Source organism: Trachinotus anak, unplaced genomic scaffold, assembly GCF_046630095.1.
Source record: "Trachinotus anak isolate AG129_WGS33_773 ecotype Australia unplaced genomic scaffold, CSIRO_AGI_Tana_v1 ptg000026l, whole genome shotgun sequence".
NCBI classification, from domain to species: Eukaryota; Metazoa; Chordata; class Actinopteri; order Carangiformes; family Carangidae; genus Trachinotus; species Trachinotus anak.
The window spans coordinates 10,565,724-10,592,359 of NW_027273877.1; the positions used below are offsets into that span (position 1 = coordinate 10,565,724).

Sequence of the window (26,636 nt, forward strand, 5' to 3'; positions counted from 1 at the left end):
ACGGGAAAAGCATAGAGTTAAAAGACAGCGGGAAAACAATGGCAGCGATATATTGCCTGTTTCCTCTCAAGAGACTAAATTTTCTTTACTCTTCCCAAAATTCTGACAACTTCATTCGGCTGTAACATGTAAACTAGAAACCGAGATGTCAAACAATGACAGTTCATGAAGTGGAGATAAAGGTAAAAGATAAAAAGTCTTTTCTTCTTCTTCGGTAACAGCTCCATTTTCTTTCTTGGCTCACTGTTACTCACAGTGAAGAGTCTAATTCAACAACTTCTAATAAATATAACTACCTACTAACTAACTATTTGGACATCTTGAAATGAATTAAATAGTCAAAGTGTCAACAGTCACTTGAAGCTATTTAGCAGACTGTGTTTCCTGTGCACATGATGTAGCTGAACCTCTTGTTTATCAAAATCTCCATGGCAACAAGAAAGCGGTTTGCTGCTGGAGTTGCCTTGACTTCAAAAACACCCTGTGGCTGAAATAACTCTGATCTCCAAATAAGGAATAAACCTGAGATCAATGTCACCCTAGACCCTGTTAAATCTAAAGTTTTTAACAGCCATCAACATCGACACGCATATTGTGAGCTCTGCAAGCAAGCAACACCCCCATGTAAGTTTTAATACCTAGCACTCGCTCGCCATGCTCAAACACACAGCTCACACATCTGAGAGCTCTTGACAGGTGCCATCATCGCTATCGATATTCTCTCTGCAGCTGTCACACAAACCCGCGCCACTTTTCTGGGGCGGAAAGTGAAGAAGAATCCATGCACGATGTGATGTTACTCTCATCCAGAACATAAAAGCCCTTATTATAATGAGGGACTTGCATAATTTATGGAGAGGAAGAAATTGTTCTTGTCACCATGCATTTTTTTTCCTCAGACAGCTACATAGATCTGAGATAAGGTGTGTTCATAGTGAAATGTATAACTCACAGTGTTGTTAACAGAAATGTTCAGTGAAATCATCTTTTAATCCATTTGCCAAGGATGCCTATTCAGTCTTCTCTTAACTTTTGGATGATGAAGCTCCACATCAGATGGGTAATGCACACAGGGGAAATAGATCTGGCAGCCACACGTGCCTGTCTCAATTTAGAATATTGTGACATCATGAAAACAGAACTAATTGCCTATATTATGGTAAGGGATTTCAAAGCAGTAGTCTGCAATATTTCAGCATTGCAGCAGTGATTAAATTGGGAGTAACTAATTGCTGCTTGTTATAGCAAGGCTAGATCCTTAACTTGAAGTTAAAATGACTGGTCGAATAATCGGTCAGTGGATGGAAAGAAAATGAATCTGCAACAATTTTGATAAAAGATCAGTCTTATCGTTTATCATGTGAAAATGTCACTTTGCCCTCTGGGATAGTGAGATGGACATTTTCCACTATTTTTTTTGACATTGTGTGGTTAGAGAAAATGATTACTCAATAATAAGCAGATTAATCATTAGGAAAAATGTATCGTTTGTTGCAGCCCTACATTCCTCAACATATAAAAACTTAGGTACATTTAAAACTTAAATAAAGTTTCAAAATAAACTTCACAATCTGATCAATAAACAAGGCAAGACAGCCAACATGGAGTCCAGCAGCTCAAGCAAAAAACATTAACGGTTATTAATTAGTACGTCATCATATTAAACGCGTACTACGGGAGCACCTGCTCAGCTTTTCTTGACCAATTACACATGGGGGTAACTGGCTTCTTACAGCCTACATGTTAATAAGTCACACAGAAAATATGCAGCTGAGTTGAACTCTGGATGAGACAGTAAGCCAAAAACTAAGAGTTACATTAGTAAGAGGGAAATGTATGTGGAGAGCTCTACGTCTCACTTTGAAGTCTTTGGTGGAGCTCCAGAGCAGGTTTACCCGCCCAGCGCCTACCTGTGACCCGGCAGGCAGGCGGACCTAGAGGCAGGAAACTCCCTGGTTTCACCGTGGCCTCGAAAGCCCCCCCCCCCCCCCCCCCTCTTGCTCTCTTTTTTTACCTCAAAAGCCTATTTGAGCGAGTACTTAAAAACCCAAGGCACGGTGGTCTCAAACTGGTGTTCAGCGTGTTTGTATTTATTTATTTTTTTTCTTCTTCTTCTTCTTTTTTTGCTGATTGTTTTCCGAGGCTGGGAGAGCTACAGTGTATCCGTCCGCGTCAACTCTGCCGCCGCAGGTTACAGTTTACAGCTGAGCTGCGGCGCACCAGCCGGGGTAATGCGGATCCGGTCAACCGAACGCAACACGGTTGACTTTTCTCTTGGTCTCGCAGTGGCTCTGTGAGTTTCTGGTCGAGAAAGCCGCTAAAAACGTATCTGTAACGGAACACACGATGTTTTAAAAAAAAAAAAAAAACGTAGTGAGAATGAATAGATGCAGTTAACTTCTCCAGTCGGGGTCTGAGCGTTGGTCCGACCGCAGTTTAAGGGCATTCAAATGAAGTTGAAAGCGTTTTCTTTCATACAGGTAGGCAAGACAGCAAGGGCGTGTTCCCAAGTCTTTCCTTAAAAAACACACACTCAGCCTAACGCCGAGCAACACTTTTCCTCCTGTGTGTTTAAAAATAAGTAGGCACACTAACCTACATTTTTGTAGGCTACAGGAATCTAAGAAAGGACATTATAGCCAGTAAGGCAGAGCTTCACACACCACTGATCCCGCACACAAACATCTGCAGCATACATATGCCCGACAGTACCTCCAGCGCTATTAAAACATAACTCACCCTTTATCGGTGGAGATATCATTCCCGTAGTTGATCATTTATCCAAGGGCTATTAAATAGTTTACCCCGGAGCACACGGTAGGCTACAGTAGGAAGCAGCCTTGATAACCGTAGGAATCACCCTGGCAGTCAGGAATTTCACAGGGGGCAGTGCTTCTTAGGGGTGTAGTGCGGAAACATGGCGCTAGGGGGGTGTCTTCAACACAGGAGGGCCCCCAGTGTGTCACTGAGTGAACCTGCTGCATATTGAGTGGGGATTTTAAAATGGGTGCAACAGGAGATTGTTGCTATATATATATATATATGAATACAGGGGCAAATAATAGGAGCTGACAAATAGGGATATTGCACAGAGCAAAATCTAACCTTAAAGCTCCCTGCCAGATATGTTTTAAGACAAGTACAGAATACTCTGCTTTGAATAAAAAGTGTGTCTGTTTTTTTCTTCTTTCTACATCACACATCTCTTTAAGTTGAATTATGTGTTATGATTGGTTCCCTGTTTGAAGACGCCCCCCCCTTAACTCAGATTTAACATGAACATAAAGACACCCAGAAAATAGCCTCATGCTGTCAAATGCTGCAAATATATCATTCTGCACCGTGAAACTCAAATATCCAAGTTACAGTCAGCAAAACTTAACGTTGAGCGGAGGGAATTTTAACAAAATGAACATAACACACCTTCATACCTTGATTTATAACAAGCATTCATTTGATCACACTGCAGTCTTAATGTTCACTGACCTTATGCACCAAATTCAAAAACTGCACCTTTTAACCCATAAGCCACCCATCTCCTCTGGTCATTATCTTGTCAGATTCTATGTCAACATGTGCAAAAAATAATTTTGAACTACTGCAAAAAGCACTTGAAAGAAAAATTGTATTATTATACCTTTTTTCCCCCAGTCAAGTTACATAAGGTCTGAGGTACTGCTTACTGTCTGTGCCTCCAGATATTTGTGATGATGAACATTAAAGGTCTCATATTTTTTACATTTTTCTGGTGTTTTATCTGAAGTGTTGACATCCATAACAAGATATATTTGTGGTTTAAAGAACAAAAAACCATCTGAAAGTAGTTTTACATCTCTTCTCTCAGGCTTCTGCCTAGAGCTCTAGTAACAAAAGGTCAGTGAGCCAATCAGAAGAGGTTCTCTTCTGATTGGCTAATTGTTTTCTGAGTGATTGAATAAAAACATAGCAGATTTCAGGAAAACACTCGGAAAAACCAAATTCTGCAAGGCTGGGTGGTGTGCCAGGTGTGGGGCATAGCTGAGCGCATTGACTGTATAGTTGTGACATCACAAAGTTACAGAAGTCCTGGCAGCTTGTTTTATGGCTCAGTTTATGAATACAGGCTGTGTGCATTTCTCTGTGGTCTGGGCTTGTTCATACTTTCACAGTATTAATATAGAACCTAGACCTGCTTTATAATCAAAAAACACATGGAAATGTCACTTTATACAATATGGGACCTTTAACTCCCAAAAATCAAAACTATTAGAAGCCATTTGACTATTGCTCTAAACAAACCGACGACCACACACTTGCATCAACAAGTCTTTGATTTGCATTACATGGAAGTCACATATGGCAGTGGCAAAAATTGACAGTGATCAGCAAAGCTGTTGATGCCTTGGAAACCCTGTTTGTCCAGTAGGGAATAGTTAAATTTTGAACAGTCAGGATGTTCATATTAGAAGTGTTTGAAACCAAATATTGATTTTAAAGGTTTAATTGCATTATATTTAAACAGTATTTCTTGTATAAAGTGCCAAAAGACGTTTTCCACAAGGGTTTTTTTTTGGGACCCAATCTCTTTTGCCCACTCCACTCACCAACCCATCCACACACAAGCAACGTTTTTGTCACAGTTCATGATGCTGAACAAAGTAAATAGCGATACAATTCCTCACTCTCTCAAGGTAACAAACAAAACAGTGGAGTGATAGCAATCTGGCCTGGACACAGTCAGTGAAAGAGACACAATGAAGTCACTGAGGCCTTGAAGCAGCTTCTTAAGAGGGAATGTAAACAACTATTCAGTTTTTCCTCTGCACAACTTTTTCTCCTTTAATAAAGCAGAACTTAGAAAAATTTGATATTAAACTTTTCATGTTTGACTTACTTTATATATTGTAGGATTGGCCTGGGGGTACTGGGATTCTCACTGACATGAAATAATGCTTTACCAGGCACGTGTTGTCTGAAGGGAAATCTTTTTAAACAGTTGATGTCTATTCAGTTTGGGAATGTGTTTAAATAAACTGTGGCTCAGGATGAGAATAATGGTATTCATGGTGATGTTCTGGAACTGCAAACAGTGTTTAAAGGGGTGGTTCCAAACCTGGGGCTGGAACCTCCCTAAGGGGTCATAAGATAAATCTGAGGAATCATAATAGAACAGTGGTGGAAGCATTCAGATAATTTATTCATGTCAAAGTAGCAATACAACAATATAAAAATACTCCATCACAAGTAAAACTCCTGCTTTCAAAATTTGACTTGAGTGAAAGTACAAAAGTGTTATCAGCAAAATGTACTGAAGATATCAAAGTAAAAGTACAAGTTGTGCAGTAAAGTGTCCCCTGACAATGATATATTAATATATGATATTAGTGGATTGTTAATCCTGATGCATCAACATGTCTGCTGTTGACGTTGACAGAGGTGGAGCTAGTTTTTAACTACTTTATAAACAGTTAGTTTAGTCAAGTGGTTACAAGAAACATTTAAGAAGGGTTACAAGAAACATCTGAAGGTGAGATGATTTATGGCAGCTGAAAGAAGAAAAAATAAAGTTCTGATACACAAATTGGTTTTGATTTATCTCTAGTCTTTACTATGTTATGACATATTAGATAACTTAACCAATTACTGAAATTAAAACCAAGTGTAGAGTGGAAATGTCTCCTCTGTGTAAATGCCAAAAACTCATGGACATCTGAAATGTAGCAAGGGGCTCCAACTAGACAATGTGGCGACAAGCCCAAAAGGTTGGAAAGCTCTGGTTGTATTTCTGAAATTATATTTATAATTTTTAAGTAAAATCTTAATCTGTTTTTAATCTAAGTAAGAAGTACAATATTTCCCCCTGAACTGTTGTGGAGTGGAAATATAAAGTAGTACAAAGGGGAAATATTCAAGCAAAACACAGTGTCTAAACCAGTGGTTCCCAACCTATGGGCTGTGGCCCAATGGTGGGCCGCAAAGGTATTGCAAGTGGGCCGCCAAATAATTTGCAAAACAGTTTAATTTTGGTCAAAAGATGTAAAATAAATAAATGAATAAATAAATAGATAAAAATGAAGATAATGTTTCTAAATGTTAAATGAATAAATTATCTTTCAAAACATTGAACAACTAATTTCATCGTTTTTTTAAAATTATTATTCTTATTAAGGCCTATCACTTTATTAGCATCAGTTGGCCTTCATATTGTTGCAGGGTCAAGTGTGGGCCCCAGCGTTTTTGAGATTTTCAGGTGGGCCACGAGTTGGAAAAGGCTGGGAAGCACTGGTCTACAGTGCTTAAGTACAATACTTGAGTGAATGTGTTTAGTTGTTTATCATCACAACAATGCGACGGATAGGAGAGAAACTATGCCAAACAAAATTACATATATTTTTCTGACATCTCTCTAAGTTTTGCTATTTATTCTTATTAATTACTAATTTTACTTGTTCAGTTCTCTAAAAAAATATTCTAACAGAACAATGGAAAACAAAATCAGTTATTTTCTTGACCCGGTTATAACTATAACTGACATATGTGCGTAGTTGGTGATGATGTGCAAGTCTTTGTTTTAATTGGTCACGAGCCGGAAAGGCTTGGAACCACTGATTTAAAGAAGTGCTTCTTGAATGAAAACCAAATCCTCACATTCTAAATACTGGACCCTGATTGGTTGACAGCATCAGCCTGTGTGATGCATTTATTATAATTACATAATAGATAAATAACTTTTATAAAAAAAAGATTAAAACACCACAGAAACTAAATCACAATAATCCATAGATAAATGATCTAATGCATACTAAGGCACCTTTAACCTCAGTAAGTATATTTGGTTAAATAAAGGTTACACAAAATCAATCAAAACGTATATCCCCACCAATTGATTTCACATTTCTCTGTTGTTGCTGCCACTCTTCCTCTATTGTGTCACTGGACAAAGGGAGGGCAGGCCAGTTCATTCAGACTCCAAGCACACATGAAAGTTCAAACCACAAGGTAACAGATGCCTCCAGCAATTACACAGCTGTATATGAATCAATATTTTCTCCTCCTTTGAAGTGATTCCTTACTCCAACACACATACACTCACTCTTAGATATAGCACATCCCCTCCAGAACACAATGGGGGTCGTGACTGGGACATGACCCCTGGGCTTCCCCATGGAGAGCCAAATAAACACCAGTGTTGTGTCAAAGATGGGGGATGGAAGATTGGGATTGTATGTTGATTTCTCCATTAGTGTCTGCAAATAAAGGTTTAAAAAAAAAAAAAGCATTTAAATTTTATGATATTTTTAAGACTGTAATAACTCACTAAACTGTTCTGTTTTATTCTTTACTAATTCAACATTATATAATTTCACTGTTATATGGATGAACATCTTTCTCATTCTGATTCTCTCACAGAATTTGTGCCTCTGCTGCTTTCAAACATCAGAGTTTGAGATTGGTGCGCCACCATGTGGCTATTTGCCACCATTACTTGATCTGAAAGTTTCAAAATGCAGATTCAAACTCTTCCATCTGGGACACACGAATTCGTCTATTATAGTCTTCAAAAAAAAAAAAAAAAAAAGAAATCAAGGTTTTGAATTAACTCATACAATTAGTGTTTGCCATTCGTCAAAAGGCAGTTTGTGTAATCATTTTACCTCTAGGTTACAGGTAAAAAGTTGAAATTTATATGTGATTGATAAAAAATAAACCCCTTAAAAAAAAAATCAATAAAGCATCTACAAGTTCACAAAAGACCTCTCTGCCCCAGTGTGTGAATCAATCAGCTGCAGTGGAATCACATTACACAGCTGAATAGGGAGCACGAGGAGGCCTACCATCATAGACACACACGTGCTGACACTTTTTCACGTTTATTCAAAGCAGGAAGCGCGCGCAGATGGCCCCTATTGAGAAAGGCAGGTGGGGGCCCCTGAGATCAATTCAATTCGGTGTCCGGAAGATGGATGGATCCCTCCCCAAAGACACGGGTTTTATGAGTTTAGAGGGTTTTGGGTAAATAGAGGAGAAAAATGAAAGCGTGTAAAAATGAAGACGAAGTGGGAAGAGATGCAGTTTATGAGACCACACGCATACATGCAGAGATTCAGACTACAGCAGGATGGATGCGAGTTTTCAGAGTTCACAGTCAGCCAGATGAGATTCTCCTGTCAGGGGCCTGTTACATCCTGCTGTGACAAATTAGGTTTAAAGAGCCTATTCGAGTTTTTTTTTCAAAGTAAGAATGTGGTTATGGTTAAGGGTTGTCTATACAGATGGAATGACATATAACAAATCATACGGTAAATTTATAACTTTCATATAAAGATACAGGTCATATTTACCCAAAACAATGTATTTCAAGCAATTTAACTGATTTTACTGTCACTGATTTGTAACTATGACCTGAAGTAAGCATTTTAATATGATGAATTTGCAAATTTTGATAAAAAACAAAATTCCTATCTCCTCAACAATCAATTGCTCCCCATTAATAAGATGGATAAGCTGGACTTTAATGACCCCACATGGGAAATTTAAGTCTCACGGCAGGAAAAGTAGCGATGCGAAGACAAGTAACTTTGAAAAAACTTTTATTTTTTATTTTGTATTCTGAATATACATACAAATCAAGCATGGAAACATTAAAATTCAATTTAAACCAACATAAATAGTCACTTTAAAGTATACTGACACAAAAGAATTGTCACAAATGTTTGACTATCCAACTGCCCCAGGGTCCCAGAACCTCAGGAGGCCTGAAGGCCTTAGGATGACTGATTTTGACAATAGGTTCTTGGTATTTTGATTAATTGCAAATTTGTGTAGTAATATGCACCATTAAAGTACAATAGAAACTGAAATGATAAGGGCCTTGAGGCAGATTTTGCATTTTTACTTCATTCAGTAGGGACCCACAGCTCACTTTTGCCCCAGGCCCTCCATGCAGGTTGAGGAGTCCCGCAAATAATGCGAGGAAACAGGAAAAATTACAAACAAAAATTGAACAAAATGGAATAGTAGGCGAAGAGAAGACAGTCTCACAAAAAACGATTAATAAGCAAAAAAAAAAAAAAAAGATTAACCAGCAACTGTTTTGATAATCGATACGCAATTGAAGAAACTCTTCAAGCAAAACTGGAAAAAAACAAATAAAAAAAAAACTGGTTCTAACATCTCACATTTTAATATTACCTTTGTCTTTAATGATAATAAACTGAAGACCTCTTGGTTTTCGACTATCATTACACTGGGCTCTGGGAACTTGAGTTTTTTGCTATTTGCTGAGATTGTATAGACCAGACGATTCATCAGCTCATTGAAAAACATAATCTCTAGACTAATCTGTTCTGAAAATAGCCATAAATTGCTGCTGTAATACTGACTATTCTGTTTCTCAATAATGATAAAATGGAGAGTGATAAATGTTTTGGGGAATTAAGATCAAGATCTTGGGGCAGTGACAAGCAAATAATTCATTTTCAGTCATAATGACGGGGGATTAAAGTAGAGATAATTCTTCCTTAATGTCTTTATGATTCAGTAATTATAAATCTACATCTTGGCTGTGTGTGCGCCCTCTGAGACTCAAAAAAAGGGACAGCAGGATGTTGAATAAACTCCCCTTCTGACTCACAGTGACTCACAACCACTGAGGCGTCCACAACAAAGGCCCAACAATTGGATTTAAAAGATCTTAACCAAATTGAAACCCAATGAATATCACCATTTTAACTCGCCAGATTGGGCCGTGTGCCGGGGCCTAATGCATGCACACACACCTTATGACAGGCCCACAGTACAGATGGTCCGAGCGTGAGTCTGAATGAGAGGGGGACCATCCGCGGCTGCTGACGCATTGTGGGGGGACGTTGTCTTCAATACAGCACTTAATGAGAACAGACTGACTCCTTTCTCCCTCCCCTCCCCTCCCCTTTTCTGCATCCTCCGTCCATTCTATCTCCCCCCTCACACTCCTCCTCCTCCTCCTCCTCCTCTCTCTGATTCTCCACTTCTCCTCTCCTCTGCCCATTTCCATCTGTTTGGAGACAAAGGGCCACGAGCCAGCTCGAGCTCCGGGACCCTGCTGGTGAAGTAGGCAGGGATAATACGGCCCATCCCGGGGGCTGCATTTCAACACATGGACCAGGCTTTGTACTTCTGCTGCACGAGCACCCTTCATACACACTCACGGGGATGTGCGCGCTTCGCACACTCCCACAAACACACACCTCAATGAGAGAGGCAAGAGGGAGGAAAAGGGGGAACAGGAGTTGCAATATTGACGGGGGAGTTCTCGCCTTGAACATGAACACTTCCATAATACCCGACGACGTGGAGAATAAAAGAGAGGGCGAAAAAATGAGGCAGCACAAAAAGCCCCAAATGTTGTTCCTCGTACTGTGAACATATGGCTGTTTGTTGTCATACTCTTTCTCCCTGTCCAATTTACACAGAGCTAGTGAGCTCTCAGAATTAAATGGGTGTGTAGGGCAGTGTGTGTGTGTGTGTGTGTGTGTGTGTGTGTGCTCCTCCTGGCTTTGAGTATACCTGAATGATGATGAGGAGAAGGATGTCCAAACGCTGATAATGGCTGCTGTATAATCCCCTGCCGTCTGCACACACCTCCTGACATATGGTCACTCCTCGGCCTCCACCGTTACATAAGCCCACAGTGCAAAAAGGGTGGGGGGTTGTGGTGAAACATGGTACTTTCTCACACATACACACACACACACACACACACACACACACACACACACACATACAAGCATGCACCGGCCACACTGTCAGCCAGGCTGTTCAGTGCCCTCAGCAGTTTGGGCTTCGCCTGTCACTTCTCTCTCCCCTGCCCCTTCTGGAGGTTTGTAAAGAATAAATTGAAGAGGACTGATGCTACGGAAGCTTTTGGGATGAGGAGCACAAATGGCCTTGTAGTGCTTCACGGCGACGTACAGATGGACTCCTCCTTTCAATAAGCTTGAGCAGAAGTCTGTCTCCACGCCATGCCAGAATCGCAGAGCTTGTTTTGTGTTCTGAAGAAGACAATCTGTTGATGCAACATATTGGTGTTCTTTTCTTTCTTTTATTTTTTGTAAAAGCATTGACAGAGGAGACTGAAATGTTGGACCGATCAGATTTGAATGGTGTACAACTAATGTTCTAATGAAATCAAATGATTATCAAACATTTAAATGTTTCAAAGTGATTCTCATGTGATGCAGTGCCGGTTTGTGCTGCATGTGATGGATCTGCTGCCTTTTGTGGCATGTTTTACAGTTTCTTGTGTTTTCAACAGAACACAAAGGTTGCGTCTGACATCACTCACTCATTCACTACTCCCCAGTCGCTATCCAGGAAGTTCTAAGCAGAGGACTATATAGTGAGCTCATCGGTAAGATGAAAAAACACTTTCAGACACTACTCAGCTCATTTTCTCTACGCCGTTTTTCTTTCTTTCAGCACCAGCGCAATGCATGATGGCATACAGTATATTGCTTGGTCGATGACCATCCATTGTGCACTACTTTTCATGATGCATTGTGGGATATCACTTTACTGGCCTACATAGGGAGCATTGAGTGATTTCAGACACAGCCAAAGTGAATTTTAAAGCTGCATGACTGCGTACAAAGTCGATAGCAAAACTTTAGGGAGACATTTCTCGGACTTTATAAATCTACTTCATAAACACACAAAGAGACTGGAAGCAAACAAAGTAAACAAGGAAAAGAAAAAGGATCTGGTGATTTTTGAGCTCAGTCAGAAGCTGAGCTGAACTCAAACATACAGGCGGAACACCTGTCATTAGCTACCTTGCAGTTAACACAGTTCAGTTTAATCAAGTTCCAAAAAATCCTGGCTACTTATGCGAGACAAGCTGAGGATACGTCCACACTAATACTTTTTAATTCTAAAACATTCTAAAACAAAAACAACCTTTTATTGTTAAATGTTTACGCGTTTTATCAGAAATGATCTCCTTCCATATAAGAACACCTGAAAACCCACATAACACGACCATTCACGTACACTGGGCATGCATGTGCATGTGCTGGTGCAATCAAGAAGCAGATCGTCTGCTCTGCAGTTGGTTAGTTGCAGAAAATATTACAAAGCAGGACCGGCAAAGTCAGTTGTAGCGCTAAAATACAGAATTTGACTGCATAACAGCTGCAAGCAAAGACAACAAGTCAACACTTGCAATTCATTATCCATGCTACATTCACCACCAGCAGCAGTGAATAATAAGATCCAATCAGGGAGTGAACATGGGTGTCCTCGACATTGTTTCTGAAGGTCTCCTTTTGTGCCCGTCCAGACTACAATGCAAGCCGGAAGTTTCCAAACTGCAACAGGGCTAACAGCGTTTCTGTTTCAGGGGCTCAAGTTCAGACGTCAGGTGTCAACGTAGAAAAAGCCCAAATAGCAAAATGAAACTTATGGCCGAACACTTTCCAGGGTCCTTGGCCCCAAGTCTGGCCCATATACTTTCGCATCTGGACAGAGTCTGCTTTTGTCTGATAGCTAGAGGATTGTGTGTGTGTGCGTGTGCTAGAATTGGTCCAGATGTGGAAGTACCATCTTACAATCATGTTGTATATGGACCAGATTCGGGCCGTGGAACTAGGTGTATACCGGGGCAGAAGAAAACAAGCATGTGGGGCTGCTGTGGAGTTTCTGTCTGGGAGTGATGCATTTAAAATGAAAACATATTCATGTGGATGTAGCCTTGAACGGCTGTTTACAAAGAAACATCAACATTTATTCGTTGTGGTGTTTTCCTTCCACCTGATGAATGTAACTCCAATATTTTACTCGTCTTTTGGCTCTGTTTTTGGTTTCTCCCAACCCCTATGAGAGATATCTGTTTCTTTAACTGCTAAATGCATCGTTATTTTTCACGAGCTCGTGAACTGGTGTTTGGTGCTGAGCTGGTTGTGTACAGCTGGTTCTTAGACTTTTTTTTTTTTTTTTTTTTTTAGCAGACAACAGTTGCCTGCTGTCAACAAAGCAACAGAGTGAACAGGAACAGTAAAGTTGTTGTGGGCTGGATGGTTTAACAATGAGCTGTAAAACATCCCCCTTTCACATTGTCGCGTTGTTTATATCATTTGATACATTGTTTTAAAAAAAAATCACTTACTAAATGTCTAACTGAGAGTGAGTGGAAAGGGATAAGTAGAACATAAAGTCAGCAAACTAAACCAATAATGTCAGTTGTACAACAATATATTTGAAGTGATGTTAGCCAGTGAGCTTACCAGTCCTATTTAGGCTGTGGCAGCAAAATCCCAAATCGCAAGGGCGTATTTTCTTGCTTATAATGCAACATTATGTGTCAATGTGTCATTCCTTCTGTCAAAAGTTTCATAGTCGTGCTTTCAAGTTCATCTCCAAATTCTCAGTCTGACTTGTAAAAGCAGCCTTGCCACCGTACAGACTTTCTTGACCCGTGTGGGTGCAGCTGAAGGTAAAGCTAGAATCAGGCAGATGACTGACAGACTGACAGATGCCAAATAGAAAAACGAGACACAGGAGGCCCTCGAGCTGGAAAGGAAAGAACATTTCATGCTCCCTTCAAGTCACCACAGATGAAATGATTAGAAACAAGAAACGTGGATTCGCTGAAACCTCACTGCAGCTGCAATAGATAGACAGATTTTTTATAGTTTCTAATCATACACATTTGACACAATGCATTCTGTTACTCTATTGGAACAGCTTAACTCTGGAATTTCCAAGGTGAAGGGTTCGATTCCCACTGGGGCCACCCATGCTCATGCAAAAAAAAAAAAAAAAAAAGGTTCACTCATGATAATCTAATAGGGCTTGGATAAAAGCATTCACACATCTCCCACATCTCCTGTTCTGTAACTCAACTACAAGCTTTTTATAGCACAATCGATAGGAATAGGCATATATATCACAAATGAATATAAATATTTGGATCTTTTTTGCTCATACCATTTGGCAATATCACATCTCAGCGCTCGCTCGCTCATAAATTTCCATCCCTCCCATCCCTCCTCTCTCCCAGGGTTTCCCACGGGAGGTGCCAGACGGCCAGTAATTTGGTTGTCTTGGCTCGTCTGGAGTAACACCTGCCCCCTCTCTGGGGAGGGAAAGAGCCTTTCAGCCAGGAGCACACATGTAGGCTACCACTGCCTTTAGCTGCTGACCACTGTGTGTGTGTGTGTGTGTGTGTGTGTGTGTGTGTGTGTGTGCGCGCGCAAGAGAGAGAAAGTGGTGAGTTTTCGTTATCTGCATGGGTTTGCACTTCATTTATCTTGCATTGTGTAGACCTGTGTGTGTTTACAGTAGGCTAAATGTAGACGTGTGTGTGTGTGTGTGTGTGTGTGTGTGTATTTGCACAGCAAGGTGCGTTTTCATCTGTATGCTAAACTGGGTTCACATGTTTCACCTTGTGTGTGTGCTCGTACAGTAGGCTAAATGTGAGTATAGGCTTGTGTGTGTGTGTGTGTGTGTGCGTGCGTGTGCGTGTGCGTGTGTTCAGAGGGCCATCTGAAAGCCCTCTGTACCCTGAATGTGTGCTCATTCGCTGATTTGCATGCGCACTTATATCACCCCGCGAGTGTGCGTGTGCGCGCCCGTCTACGTGTGCGTGAAACTGACGTCATCCTGCACCGCATCCATCATTCCTGAATTTTTTTTTTTTTTTTTTTTCTGCATCGTAAAGTTAAAAGAAAAAAAAAAAAAAAAAACCTCTTCGTGACTTTTTTTGGGGGGAAATATTTCAAAACAGGAAACAGAATCTTTTTTTTTTTTTTTTTTTTCAAGTATTTCCGTTTTAATTAAAAATAACACCGGAAAATATGAAAAGTTTGTCCATTAGAAACCAGCTGTCACACGATACCTCTACTACAAAAGATCTGCATAAAGCAACAAGTAGCCTACACAACCCTGAAGAGACAAAAAATCTTTGGATAGAGGATATGTTGTTTTTTTTTCTTCTTCACTATAAAATTACTTATTGAATTTCGTAATACAAAGCAGAGACGGATAAATAAACCAATTAATCAAAAATAATAACATCAAAACATTAAGGTAATAAATTCAGACAATTTTCGAAATTATCAATATTATTATTTTTTTTTTGGTCACAGCAAAAAAAAAAAAAAAAAGAAAGAGGCTGTTTGATTCTTCACGTGATTACATTATTCTATCAGTGAAGCTTTTTTTTTTTTTTTTTATTGAATGGAAATTGAATTTCTTTCTTTTTTTTTTTTTTTTTTTTTTTTTTTAATAGCAGCCCAATTCTTATTCCTCGAGCAACCTCTTGACACAACAATTTAGGGAAACAAACATTTATGGGGCCACTGGACCCCCATCTTGAAGTGCTTATCGTTGCTATTGATAGACAACAGACGTGACGTTGAAAATAAAACAAGGATAATGACATACATAATAAGTTATGCTATGGATAAACAGAAAGTGCCATTTTCAGTAGAGTAGAACACCATCACTTTCCAAGTTCAACTTCACAGCCTAAAATATAGAAGCAACAAACAATATACATTTATACAAAAAAGACGCCGGCCTATGGTATCAACATAAATAAATTAGCCTTAAATATTAACACAATTAAATAAATAATTCCATACACTTTAAAAAAAAAAAAAAAATGATTAAGGTCACAATTTTATATGTCATAAGTGGCACTTACGCATTGAATCTTTTTGAATCTTTTTTTTTTTTTTTTTTTCTTCCTTTACGGAAAACACCGTCTAAACTAGGTCTAAAAGCAGCTATCTCGTTTACATCCTTTCACGCCCCCCCCCCCCCCCCCCCCCCCCCCCCCAAGTGTTGCGTTTGTGTCTCATCGGCGCTGTCTGGACTCAAAGTCGAGGCTCTTACTTGTGGAGCAGTTGTGGACAACTACCACTGGACTCTCACAGCTGGAAGGTATGGCAAAGCCCCAGTGTCCCGGGACAAGATGCTCTCATTTGGCAGGAGATGCTGTTATTTCAGATTTTGGCCCTCAAGCCTGAATTTGTGGATTTTTTTTTTTTTTTTTTTTTATTTCTGAATGTGTTCAGCTGAAAGTTCCTGAAGCCCCATGTCACAGGTGTTCAACCAATATATCAGCCTGTATATCGACCTTTTCTATCAGTTTCTCACGGAATAAATCTTTATCTAAAAAAAAAAAAAAAAAAAAGAAAATGCTTGGAAATCTGAAATAGAATTTTTCTGACCTTCACTGATTCAGGTTTTTTTTTTTATTTTTTTTTATTTGAACTTAAAAGTCCTGACTAATTTCAGCTTTTCACCTAATTTAGAAGTAAGATACAAAAACACTGTCAACCTTGCCATACCCAACTGACGCCCACTGACGGGAGTCCAATCTCTGTCTCATGGGGGGTGGAGGGTGTGTGTGTGTGTGTGTGTGTGGGGGGGGGGGGGTCACTTTTAGACATCCAACACGTGATTAAGATAGGAGATGTAGCATATAGCCAGTCTGAGGATCTCGATCTTGGAGAGTTTCTTGTCGGGGGGCAAGGTGGGGAGTAATTTCCTCAGCTCCGCGAAGGCCACGTTGAACGCCTCCACCCGGATCCTCTCTCTGGTGGCGTGGGCCGAGCGGTACTTGGCCGTGGCCCTCCGCCTCCTTCGCTTCTCCTCCCTGCTCAGGGGCTGCTCGGCTTTGCATTTGGCCCTGTCCTCGCCCTCCGCCGGCTCGTCCGAGGCGCAGCCGGCCGACTTGAGGCCGTTGAGCATCGTCTCCGGGTCGGACTGAGTCCAGGAGAGGTCCGCCTCAGCCTGGTCCGGGCTCAGCATCATTTTTATTCTCCGGCGTTGGCACTCACTCCTCCTGAAGAACCTGCAGTTCGGACAAAACCAACCATTATATACTGATTTATGAGATAAATAAATTTAAAAAACCACTTTAAAAGTCTGCTGCTGAACGAAAATCAAACAGAAACCAGAAAATCCACGTGAATAAAACTGAATTGCTGTAAGTGTTTTCTGCCACCCTGAGGCCCCACAATGAGAAATCTCACAGCGGGAGCTTGTTTGGGTGCCAGGGCCCCCCCCATAAATACAGTCTACTGTCATTGCATAATAACATTAAACTCCATAAATAATGAATGGCTCGAAATTCGAGGGATGGTTAATTTATTAAAGCCTTAGGCCTTAAAAAGAGACGAGCAATGATGAAAACGACACTTTTCTTGAAGTGTCACATTTGAGTTTTCTTTCAAATGACCTTTTTTTTTTTTTTTTTATTTGATGGTGCTTTCACCACATAAAAAAAAAAAAAAATGCAGGTTGCGATCATGTCTGGAGGAGAAACTCCCTCTTTTTTTGTGAATTAACATATTCAGAATCGGCCATCTGTCACAGTGTGATGAACACATCTGCTTGGCTGAGGCCACAGTGACTTGACAGCATGGAGGCACAAGAGCGCAAAGATAATGTTGACATCTGCTGGACACGAAATGATTGGAGCTGTTGTTTCTTTTCATCAAACGAGGAAAGTGAAATATATGGATTTGTAAAAAAAGGATGGAGGCTCAAACATTTAAAAAAAAACAAAACTGATATGACAATTATTTTTTTTTAAGTGTATGTGTATTTCTTTTCCACGTTTGACACTCACCTTGACAAAGAGTTGGGAGGCAAAATTTTTCTTGAAACGAACTTAAAGACGCTCTTGAGCGGAGCCTCAACTCCAGATTAACTCATATTCCAGCGACCGAACAACCATCAGATGTCACAGAGAGGAGCCTTCAGTCTCACCGGAACGAAAAATAAAATGACAGTGACAAAAAAAAAAAACAAAACAAAAAAACCCAAACTAGTTCTGTTACTTTTTTTCAGCCAGGAGCTTGCAACATGGGAATCACACGGGGGGGGGGGGGGGGGGGGTCAAAGCGTCAAAGCAGGGAAATGTTTCTGCAAATCTAAAACGCTCTGCAGCCCCAAAGTCTTAAGATGCTCGGTGATCAGTCGATTTAAAAAAAAAAAAAAAAAAAAAAAAAAAAAAAAGATAATGATGATGTGAGCGGGGATCAGTCAGCCTCCCGTGTGATCCCAGCGATGGAGACACAATAGACGAGATGGGCAGATAGTGGTGAAAGTGCAGCCGGGGCTACTCGTCCATCCGCCTGCGGAAGATGTTGGGGATAAAGGGGCGAGATAAGCGGAGAGGCGCTCCCGTGTCAGGAATCAGCGGCTCGGATGGCAGTTCACGGATAATCCCCCTGTTTTTCCTCCAGTCTTTCTTCCACCCAGTGTCATATGCGAGATAAGATCCAAACGATCCCGACTAATAAAGGCTCACTTCAGGGACGGAGGGAATGGAATATATTTGAGGAATGGTATTGTCTAACGCCGCCCCCTCCCTCCCTCACTAACTCACCCTCTCTCTCTCTCTCTCTCACACACACACACACCTCCTCCCTCTCTCCTCACGCCCCTCAGCCCTCAAGCGCTCTCCCTCCCGTGGGAGTAGTGGGCAAAGGGAAAGCAGAGATGTGAGCCTGATAAAGGATGGAGGAAAAAAAAAATAAAATAAATAACCTACGCGTGTCCGTGTTGTGAGTTCGTGCACGTACGTAGTTTTTGGTGAATAGTAACGATTAAAAAAAAAACAAACAAAAAAGTAATGATGTGTTTTTTCAAAGTGCAGTATAGAGAGAGGAAGAGGGAGATGGAAGCTATAGAAGCTGCTTGTCAGTCAGAAGTCGATCTGAAAATGTCTCATTTTTCACCACATTGTAATTCAAGGTGAGCTTAGATGAAGGATCGTTTTCAAGGAGGGGGGGGGGATTCAAAAACACTTCAGGTAGATTGAAAAGACTTGTTTCATTTTAAAAGATTAAAAGTGCAGATTTTTTTTTTTTTTTTTGAACCAATCCATTTTTGTAAAATACTGTGGAGGGCACCAGTTTGTGCTAAAATTTTAAATGACACTTTTTCATATGTGGTTCATTGTTTGTGACATGTGTATTTCTTGTTATTATGATGATATTTAAATGATTTAACAGACTTTTGGGGCAGTTTGTATCATCTTGAGTGAACTGGCTGTACGTGCACCTTTGGGTGGGGCTGACTTTATTTCTTCAGTGACACACACCCGAGTCTGTTTGATTCTCATTTAAGCCAATTTGGGCTCAAAGCGCTTTAATTGTTGAGTCGTTTGGGGGATAAGATAAGAAACAGCGACAGTTCGGTGAAGAAGATGGATGGAAATAAAGTGACTAAATGTTGAATTCTCAATAAGGCCCTTTTTTAAAGTGGTTTAGACATCAGCTCTGTAAATCTATTATACTCTGCTCTGTCCTTATCTTGAATCTTTTCATATCTAAATCATTGTTTTCTCACATCTTGGTGTGTGTTTGAGTGTTGCACTGAGGATGTTGAGAATGACGGGAAGGAGAGAGAGAGAGAGAGAGAGGGTGAAGATTTGCAGCCACAGAGGAAATTTGGAAGCAATGTAGATATTTTTAATTTATGGAAAAGAATAAAAGTGTAGAATTTTTCAATAAAATCTTTTTTTTTTTGTTGTGATATAGGTAGCAGTAGTGTTTTTGCATTTGTCGCCATGGTAATAGTTTTGGATTATTCTCTCTGTGTGTAACACCATCACTTACACTGGATGTGTGGCCTTTCCAAGTCGTCTGTAAACACACTTATGGGCAGGAATAAGACACTGACTTCTGTGATGAGTGTGTTTGATTCCTCTGTACCTGATGCAGAGCGGTTTTGGGCTCAAAACACTGATAACAAAGAAGAAACTGTTATTGTAACTCTGCATTACCAAAGCAACACTTTTTAAAGCAAACTTGACAGATGCACAGAAGTTCCTCTTCTCTTCCTCCTCCCATCATGCATCTCTGTGCCCGGTGGCACCACCAGCGACGGGTCAGGAGGGCACGGTTCCAGAGGAGGGGCAGTGGCCAGTAAGTGTGGGGACTAGCTGCGCCTAACGAGGTGATTAAAACGATAAGGGGAAGCACGGATGACTTGCCGTGGCCTGCAGCCACCACCATGGTTATTGCCACCACACACACCACACCACACACACACACACACACACACACACACACACACACACACACACACACACACACTATGAGAGGCAGCGAGAAGTACTACCACAGTGCCAGAAGCACCATAATCAGTGAAAACTCAGCATGTGTGTGAGAGAGAGAGACGGAGAGGGAATGTGTGTGTGTGTGTGTGTGTGTGTGTGTGTGTGTGTGCGTGCGCACATTTGTGTTAGATGACGGACAGCTCGCCCTGGGCTCCGGCCGGGTCCGTGCAGTGTGTGTGACACAGAGAGACTCACAGCGGGGTGTATCGGAGACATGTCAGGACCAGGAGACAGAGGCCTCCTGACAGCTGGAGCCCACGGACACACACACACACACACACACACACACACCACCCTAATTGCTCCACAGACGGAGAAGTGGAGATGGTCTGTGCTTGGTGGTCTGCGTCGCCCAGACCCCTCCTCAGTCTGTAAGGCCCTCGGCCAAAGACATGAAGGACCCCTCCAAGGCTGTTTTGTTTGTGCCTGCTGCAATTACATCCCACAGCTGATGTTCGGACTCTGGAGACGTGGAGGCAAACTGCAGGGTGGTGTAGTCACCAGAGGACGGCAGTTTCAGTCAGGAGGATGACGTCCGGTTTAGTCATGACGCTGCTGGTAAACGTCTTCACCGGGCTGTTTGAGATGATTTGTCTTTGTGCTCTGAATCTCACACTAATTCATATACGTCTGCTTGAGACAACAACAGCAGCAATCAGCTGAAACACGAATGAGTGAATTTCCCTTTTAAGACTTCTGGCAGCTGAGCTGATCATAAATCATTGCTACAAACCAAACACTGTTCATGTTTGTGGACCACAGAAACTATAAAGTGAATAGAAACAATCTAAAAGCTACAGCGTGATTATTACAGCAAAAATCAAAGATCATGATATAAAGGACAATGAAAAACAAAAAGCGTTCCAGCTTCTACTTCATTTAATTTATATAACTGACAAAGCCCATCTAGTGTTGAGATACTGCACCTCACTCCACATCAGTTTCAGTGCTAAACTGATGTGCTTTGATGAAACCATATGTTCCACGTTTTGGCTTGTTCATCATATCAGTGGCCCCTTTTCTGTAAACAACTGCACAGAACAGAATCTTTAATCAAAGCATTAACTTTTTCTCCCATAATGCTTCCGAACATCCTCAACACAGATCACGTGCTTCCCGCCGCATTCACGTCCTCTGCAAGCTTTGAATTTCCAACACCTCGGCAGCATTAGTTTGAGCTATAACTGCATGTTAAACCATCAAGGGAGCAGTTTTTCTCTTTTACAGAAGTTTATACATTCATACATTCAGATTTTCACTACACAATTATCATGGCCAAAAGAATTTGTGATCATGATAGTATTGAGATATCTATAGAAAATTTGAAAATAAATAAACAAATAAATAAATAGTAATAACAATAATGCCATCAGTCAGATTCATATTTAACTTTTTTTTTATTGTGTTTTGTCTCTTTTTTGGCAAATGAATTAGATTCAAAGAGTGTAAAAAGTGTAGGGAGGTGGAGAGAGAGTGTGTAACCATAATTGTACAATAAGAAGAACTACACTTAATGGATAGTGCAAAGGCAACAACATGAGCTGATAAACAACAGGTCTGCAATTATCACACGTGTATTATTAACATGATATCGATACTTCAGTTTTTTGAATATCGTGTCAATACTGGTGCATCGTGACACCCCTACTGTGATATAATGGTGGGTGATCTGATCATTTTATATCCAAATCAGTCTTGAAGATGTCCTCAATCCTTTTCTGGTGACCAAAAAGAACTTGACATCAATGATGACGAGGCTACGTCCACACTACTACGTTTTCCGTTGTAAAATGAAAACAATCTCCTTCCAGATGAGCGTTTTAGCCCAGTATCAGAAATGATCTCCATCCATACGATCACACCTGAAAACGCAGATCACATGACCATTCACATACACTGGGCATGTGTGAGTTGGTAGAAACAGAAAGCCCATTCTCTGCTCTGCAGTCGATTAGTTACACAACATACTACAAACCAGGCACAGCAAAGACAGATGTAGCCTTAAAATTAAGAACTTAATTGCACAACAGCTGCTAGCAAAGACAACAAGGTTTGATCAAGGCTGGTAAGACCCAATCAGGGAGTGACTGGGGGTGTCTGTGTCATTGTTTCCAAAGGTCTCCATTTTTGCCCGTGCAGACTATAATGCAATACCGGAGCTTTCAAACTAAAACAGGGCCACCAGCGTTTTCTAAACGAGAAGAGAAGCAGAGAGGAGAGAAAAGAAGCTGAGCCTCGCCCTGTTTGCGTACACGTGGTGGCGTACAAGACTTTTGAAATACCTAGTTGTTTATGCTCAAGTAGGGATACATTGCCGAAATAGATCGATTTACTGAGCGCCTGGCGTCCACACTAGTGGATGCATTGGATCTATTTACTGCTACTAGTGTGGACACCTTGTGAAAACGTAGTAAAAGTGATGCGTTTTAAAAGAAAAAAGTGTGGACATCAGAGTGTCAGCTACGCACAGTCAGATATATCTCTAAGAAAAATTACCGTAAGCTTTGTCAGGCAATGGTTGGGACTTTTGTTGGTAATATGACAAATCTTGTCATACACCTTTAAAAGGCAGCAACTGGAGAAGATGTCAAGAGTATTTCCTTCAGCTCAGTAAAACCCCACTCATCTGTATCTCAGGTCCCGAAACATAATCATGGACCGACGCGTTAGAGCATTTAAGAAAAAGATGGGACTGAGACGGTCAAATTCTATCTAGATAAGTATATGGTGCCGTTCAAAGCTGTGGACAACAGACTGTAGGTGTGTTTCCATTAACCTGTGTAATGTGCAATTCCAAACTGCAAACTTAAAAACGGGTAATTGAAACACATGAATTACAAAAAAAAAAAATCTCAAAAGTGGCAAAAATGTTTATATGCTCACATGAGGTGGTTTTTCAGACCATTCAACAAAGCTCTATTTCGCAAAATCTGAGTGGACACATTTTCTTCTGTATCAGGCCCCGTGGAGCCAGTTCCAGCCGAGAGGCAGACGGCTGGAAATCCATTGTCACATTTAGTTGGAATGATATCGCAAGAGGTGAAAACCCAGTTTAATTCATGACATCACTCAAGGCAAAGACAGACCACTCACACTGGTGTTTTGTTGACTTTTCTAAAAAAAAAAAATCACCTCTACTTTGCACAAAAGTGCAATTGAAACCTGGCTGATGCACACAACTGTTTTGCAAACAGTGTCTTTAATGATGCAAACAGATGAATATTCTCCTTGGTACGTTTCAAAATTTGGAAGAAAGATCGGAATTCAGATCGTGGATGATTGTGATATGATTTTTTAGGTCAATCGTCCAAAAGGTAAATAAGAACTCATCTATGGGTTCGTGTTGAGAGCCCAAACTTTATTATATTTATTTTCTTTCCGTGTGTTCAGACAGACTGCAAAGCAAATTTTAGAGATGGGTGCAATTGCATACTCTCATATCACCACCTTGTATAAAGAGCAGATGATGCTGCTTAGCACTGGCAAACTTTGAAGGGGAGGAAAGGAAAAAGCAGGTGGACAGGCAGGAGTAAGTGCAAAGAAAAGGTGGCATTTGTTAAGAAAAGTAATCATGAACAGAGGGGGAAAAAAAAATCAACAAAAATAACTTCAGCTGAAGCGACAAGAAAAAGGCAAAAAGAAAAAGCCACTGATAAAAGCTGTGGCCTCGCAGCAACCTCCTCCTCCTCCCTTTACCTTGTCAGCCTCACCTAACTGGAAGCTACCACCTGCCCAGGTAAGTGCAGGGTGAGCCAAACAGAGATCAAGGGCACAAAATACAAAAGAATAAACAAAACATTGCTGTAAGATTTCTCAGTTGCTGCTGACAATACAATTTACCTATGGGCACACACACATATAGGTGAGAGCACCAAATCTAACAGAATACTGCAGAACTGATTTACCTGCACTACTAAGAGGACATAATGATGCGAACCTGTTTCCACCATCCTTGACTGAGCAGCTGATCAGAGAAAAACAGCACACACACAACAGATCAGCAGCTCATAACAAGCTTGTGTCATTTTTTTTTTTTTTAACTCAAAGACTGGACTAAAATGAGTTAGGTTGTCAAACAGATAAAAACACTGTTAATGCTGAAGAACAGGGTCCAGTGAAAATGGAGAAAAACATCCACACATACAAACTCAAGCAAAGACGCGCCTGCTCAGTTTGAAGGGAAATAACAAAATTAAAGTTTCTGGTGAGATCACACATGCTGATACACGTCGCAATTGTCGCAATTAAACTCAATATGCCTAAAAAGACATATCATTGCATGAAGGGAAAATTTCAATCTCCCTGAGGTTATTTGAAAGCTAAACTTTCTTCAGGTAGTTTTATTTAAGTTCATATAAACTATTGAAATAAACAGATCCAACTTTTTACAGCTAAAAAAACAATCAAAAGACCTCATTTAGTCATTTTAGGGTCATATATCCCAAAGGTGGACAAAGTACACAGCTCCATCACTCAATAATAATAATAATATTTATGTAATAATAACAATAATAAACTTTATTTGTATAGCACCTTTTATACAAGAAATGTAGCACAAAGACGCATCACATGAAAATACATAAATATAACATGTTAAAAACACTGTAGAATGAAAAGCATGAATGTAAAATGAGGTGGAATAATAATGAAATAATAACATAGATAAAATAAATGAAATAAATACATAATTAAAATAAGTTGACAATGGATTACATAGAAGGTATGAAATCAGTAAGACATCAATACATATAACTGCATTTAAAAGAAGTGCTAAGTAGTGCATCAGTGTGAAGCAAAGTGCACAATTTCAGAGCTAGTTAACGGCTTCTTTTAAAAATACTCAGTGAGCTGAACTTGAGTCACAGTTCAGATCCTCCTGCTCAAAGATTACGCCAGTTAAAGTACTTGATTTTAAAAATACTTAAGTATTCATAAGTACATTTTTTACGAAAACACACTTACAGAACCTAGTGACCCTGAAGCAACCCACTGACCGACTGACTGTAGAACCTGTGGAATAAAGAGCTTGGAGAATATGATACAAAGACGGTGGGAATGGCCCCGGAAACTGAACAACTGAATCAACAAAAGGAGCCATCTTTCATTTTTTGTGTTTCTTTCTTTCTTTTTTTTTTTTTTTATTTAGCACACCCCACCCCCACAAAACAGCCTGGCAGGTGTTGTGACACAGCTCGTAGCCATTGTTAGGCCACTGTTCAAATAACTGACAGTGAAGGAGTTGGCTGGGATTGGTTTTTCTCCTGTCGTGAACACAGTGTATGCTTCAATTGCATTTTTGAAAATAAAAGAAAATGAATTCCCCAGACTAAACACTCTGCTTCAATGTAACAAGTACATACGTTTCCAAAAAAATCTATAATTCAAGTAAAGACGGATAACTAAAAAAAATATACCTAAGTGCAGCACTCAAGTAAATGTACTACGTTACTGTCCACCCCCGTATATCCCTTTAAAAAGACCACCTAAGGAGTATGAGTTTAGTCTGGGTTGAAATGCTGCCTTACTGTGCCTCCCGTAATCATTCAGAAGTATCAGACACACAGGGAGGAAGCAGATCACTGATTTATGGTTATGATTATTCTTTGCAGGGCTTATATCACCAATCCAGCTGAGGCCTAATATTGCAGAGTTTCACAGGAAATAAGATGCAAATTTGAAACCTGATTTTTTTTTTTTGGGGGGTGGGTGGGGGGGGGGGGTTGTATTGTATTCCAGGCTAGAGATCTTAACGGCCATGGAAACTAGTGGGTGGATGTCATTTTAAAGAAGCTGTCATGAAGAAGTCAGGAGGTGATGCCACTGTAATAGAGTTATTTCTCTAATCAGTCAGAGCTCAGTAGACCCCGCAGCTGTCTGAGCCGCTTGTTCCAACAAAAAAAAAACAAAAACAAAAAAAAAACCACCTTGAACTCGTGTGACATATTCCCACCTGTCACCTATCACACACTGCAGACACACACACGTACACACAGTTTTGAACATTTCCAGAGAGCAGTGGGATGGAGCTGTGAAATGGGAAGGATTAGTCACTTTGTCAGGAGATGTATGAGGCTTCTCTCAGGTGGACAGTGAGCCACGGGGGGCTTCTGAGAGAGAGAGAGAGAGAGAGAGAGAGAGGGGGAGAGAAGAAATTAGAGGCCAGATAGAGAAGAGCAGACATGGAGGAGACGAATGAAAGTGTGCAAAAATGAAGACGAAGTGGGAGAAGATGCAGTTTGTAAGACACAAAAAGGAGCCGGTTGAAGTTGTGGTGACAGAAACGCAAAATCTGATAGTGATGTAACTGGACTCTTCTCACATTTGCATCACTTGCATCACTTGAACATACACTCATGCACTGAGCAGCACTCTGGGTAGTGTGTGAACGCCAACTTGCCCATGTGTTGTGTTGTGTCTTTTCTTTCAGGATAGTGAAATAGGCAGTGGCCCGGACCCTGGTCTGTGTGAGTGTGTGTGTCTGTGTATGGGGGGGGTGTTGGTTCAGGCCTGAACAGGAGGTGTGGGATCCAGAAAGCTG

General features: G+C 40.5%; 2 protein-coding genes across 3 annotated transcripts in view; both read right to left on the bottom strand.

Annotated features, from left to right (window-relative positions):
- The window catches only part of LOC139609580 (vang-like protein 1), a 64,816-nt gene extending 61,927 nt beyond the window's left edge, over window positions 1-2,889 (bottom strand). For both annotated transcript variants that reach the window (XM_071464343.1, XM_071464342.1), the window contains exon 1: window positions 2,740-2,889. The gene's annotated coding sequence lies outside the window, so the exon portion shown is untranslated. The remainder of the gene's footprint in view (window positions 1-2,739) is intronic.
- A 13,109-nt stretch (window positions 2,890-15,998) lies between these two features.
- LOC139609753 (helix-loop-helix protein 2-like) lies at window positions 15,999-17,826 on the bottom strand. The gene is made up of 2 exons (XM_071464705.1): window positions 17,600-17,826; window positions 15,999-16,819 (listed from the first exon to the last, which is right to left on the bottom strand). Exon 2 carries the CDS (start codon window positions 16,777-16,779, stop codon window positions 16,408-16,410), a length of 372 nt encoding a protein of 123 aa, XP_071320806.1. The 5' UTR covers window positions 16,780-16,819; window positions 17,600-17,826; the 3' UTR covers window positions 15,999-16,407.
- Between the last annotated feature and the right edge of the window lie 8,810 nt (window positions 17,827-26,636).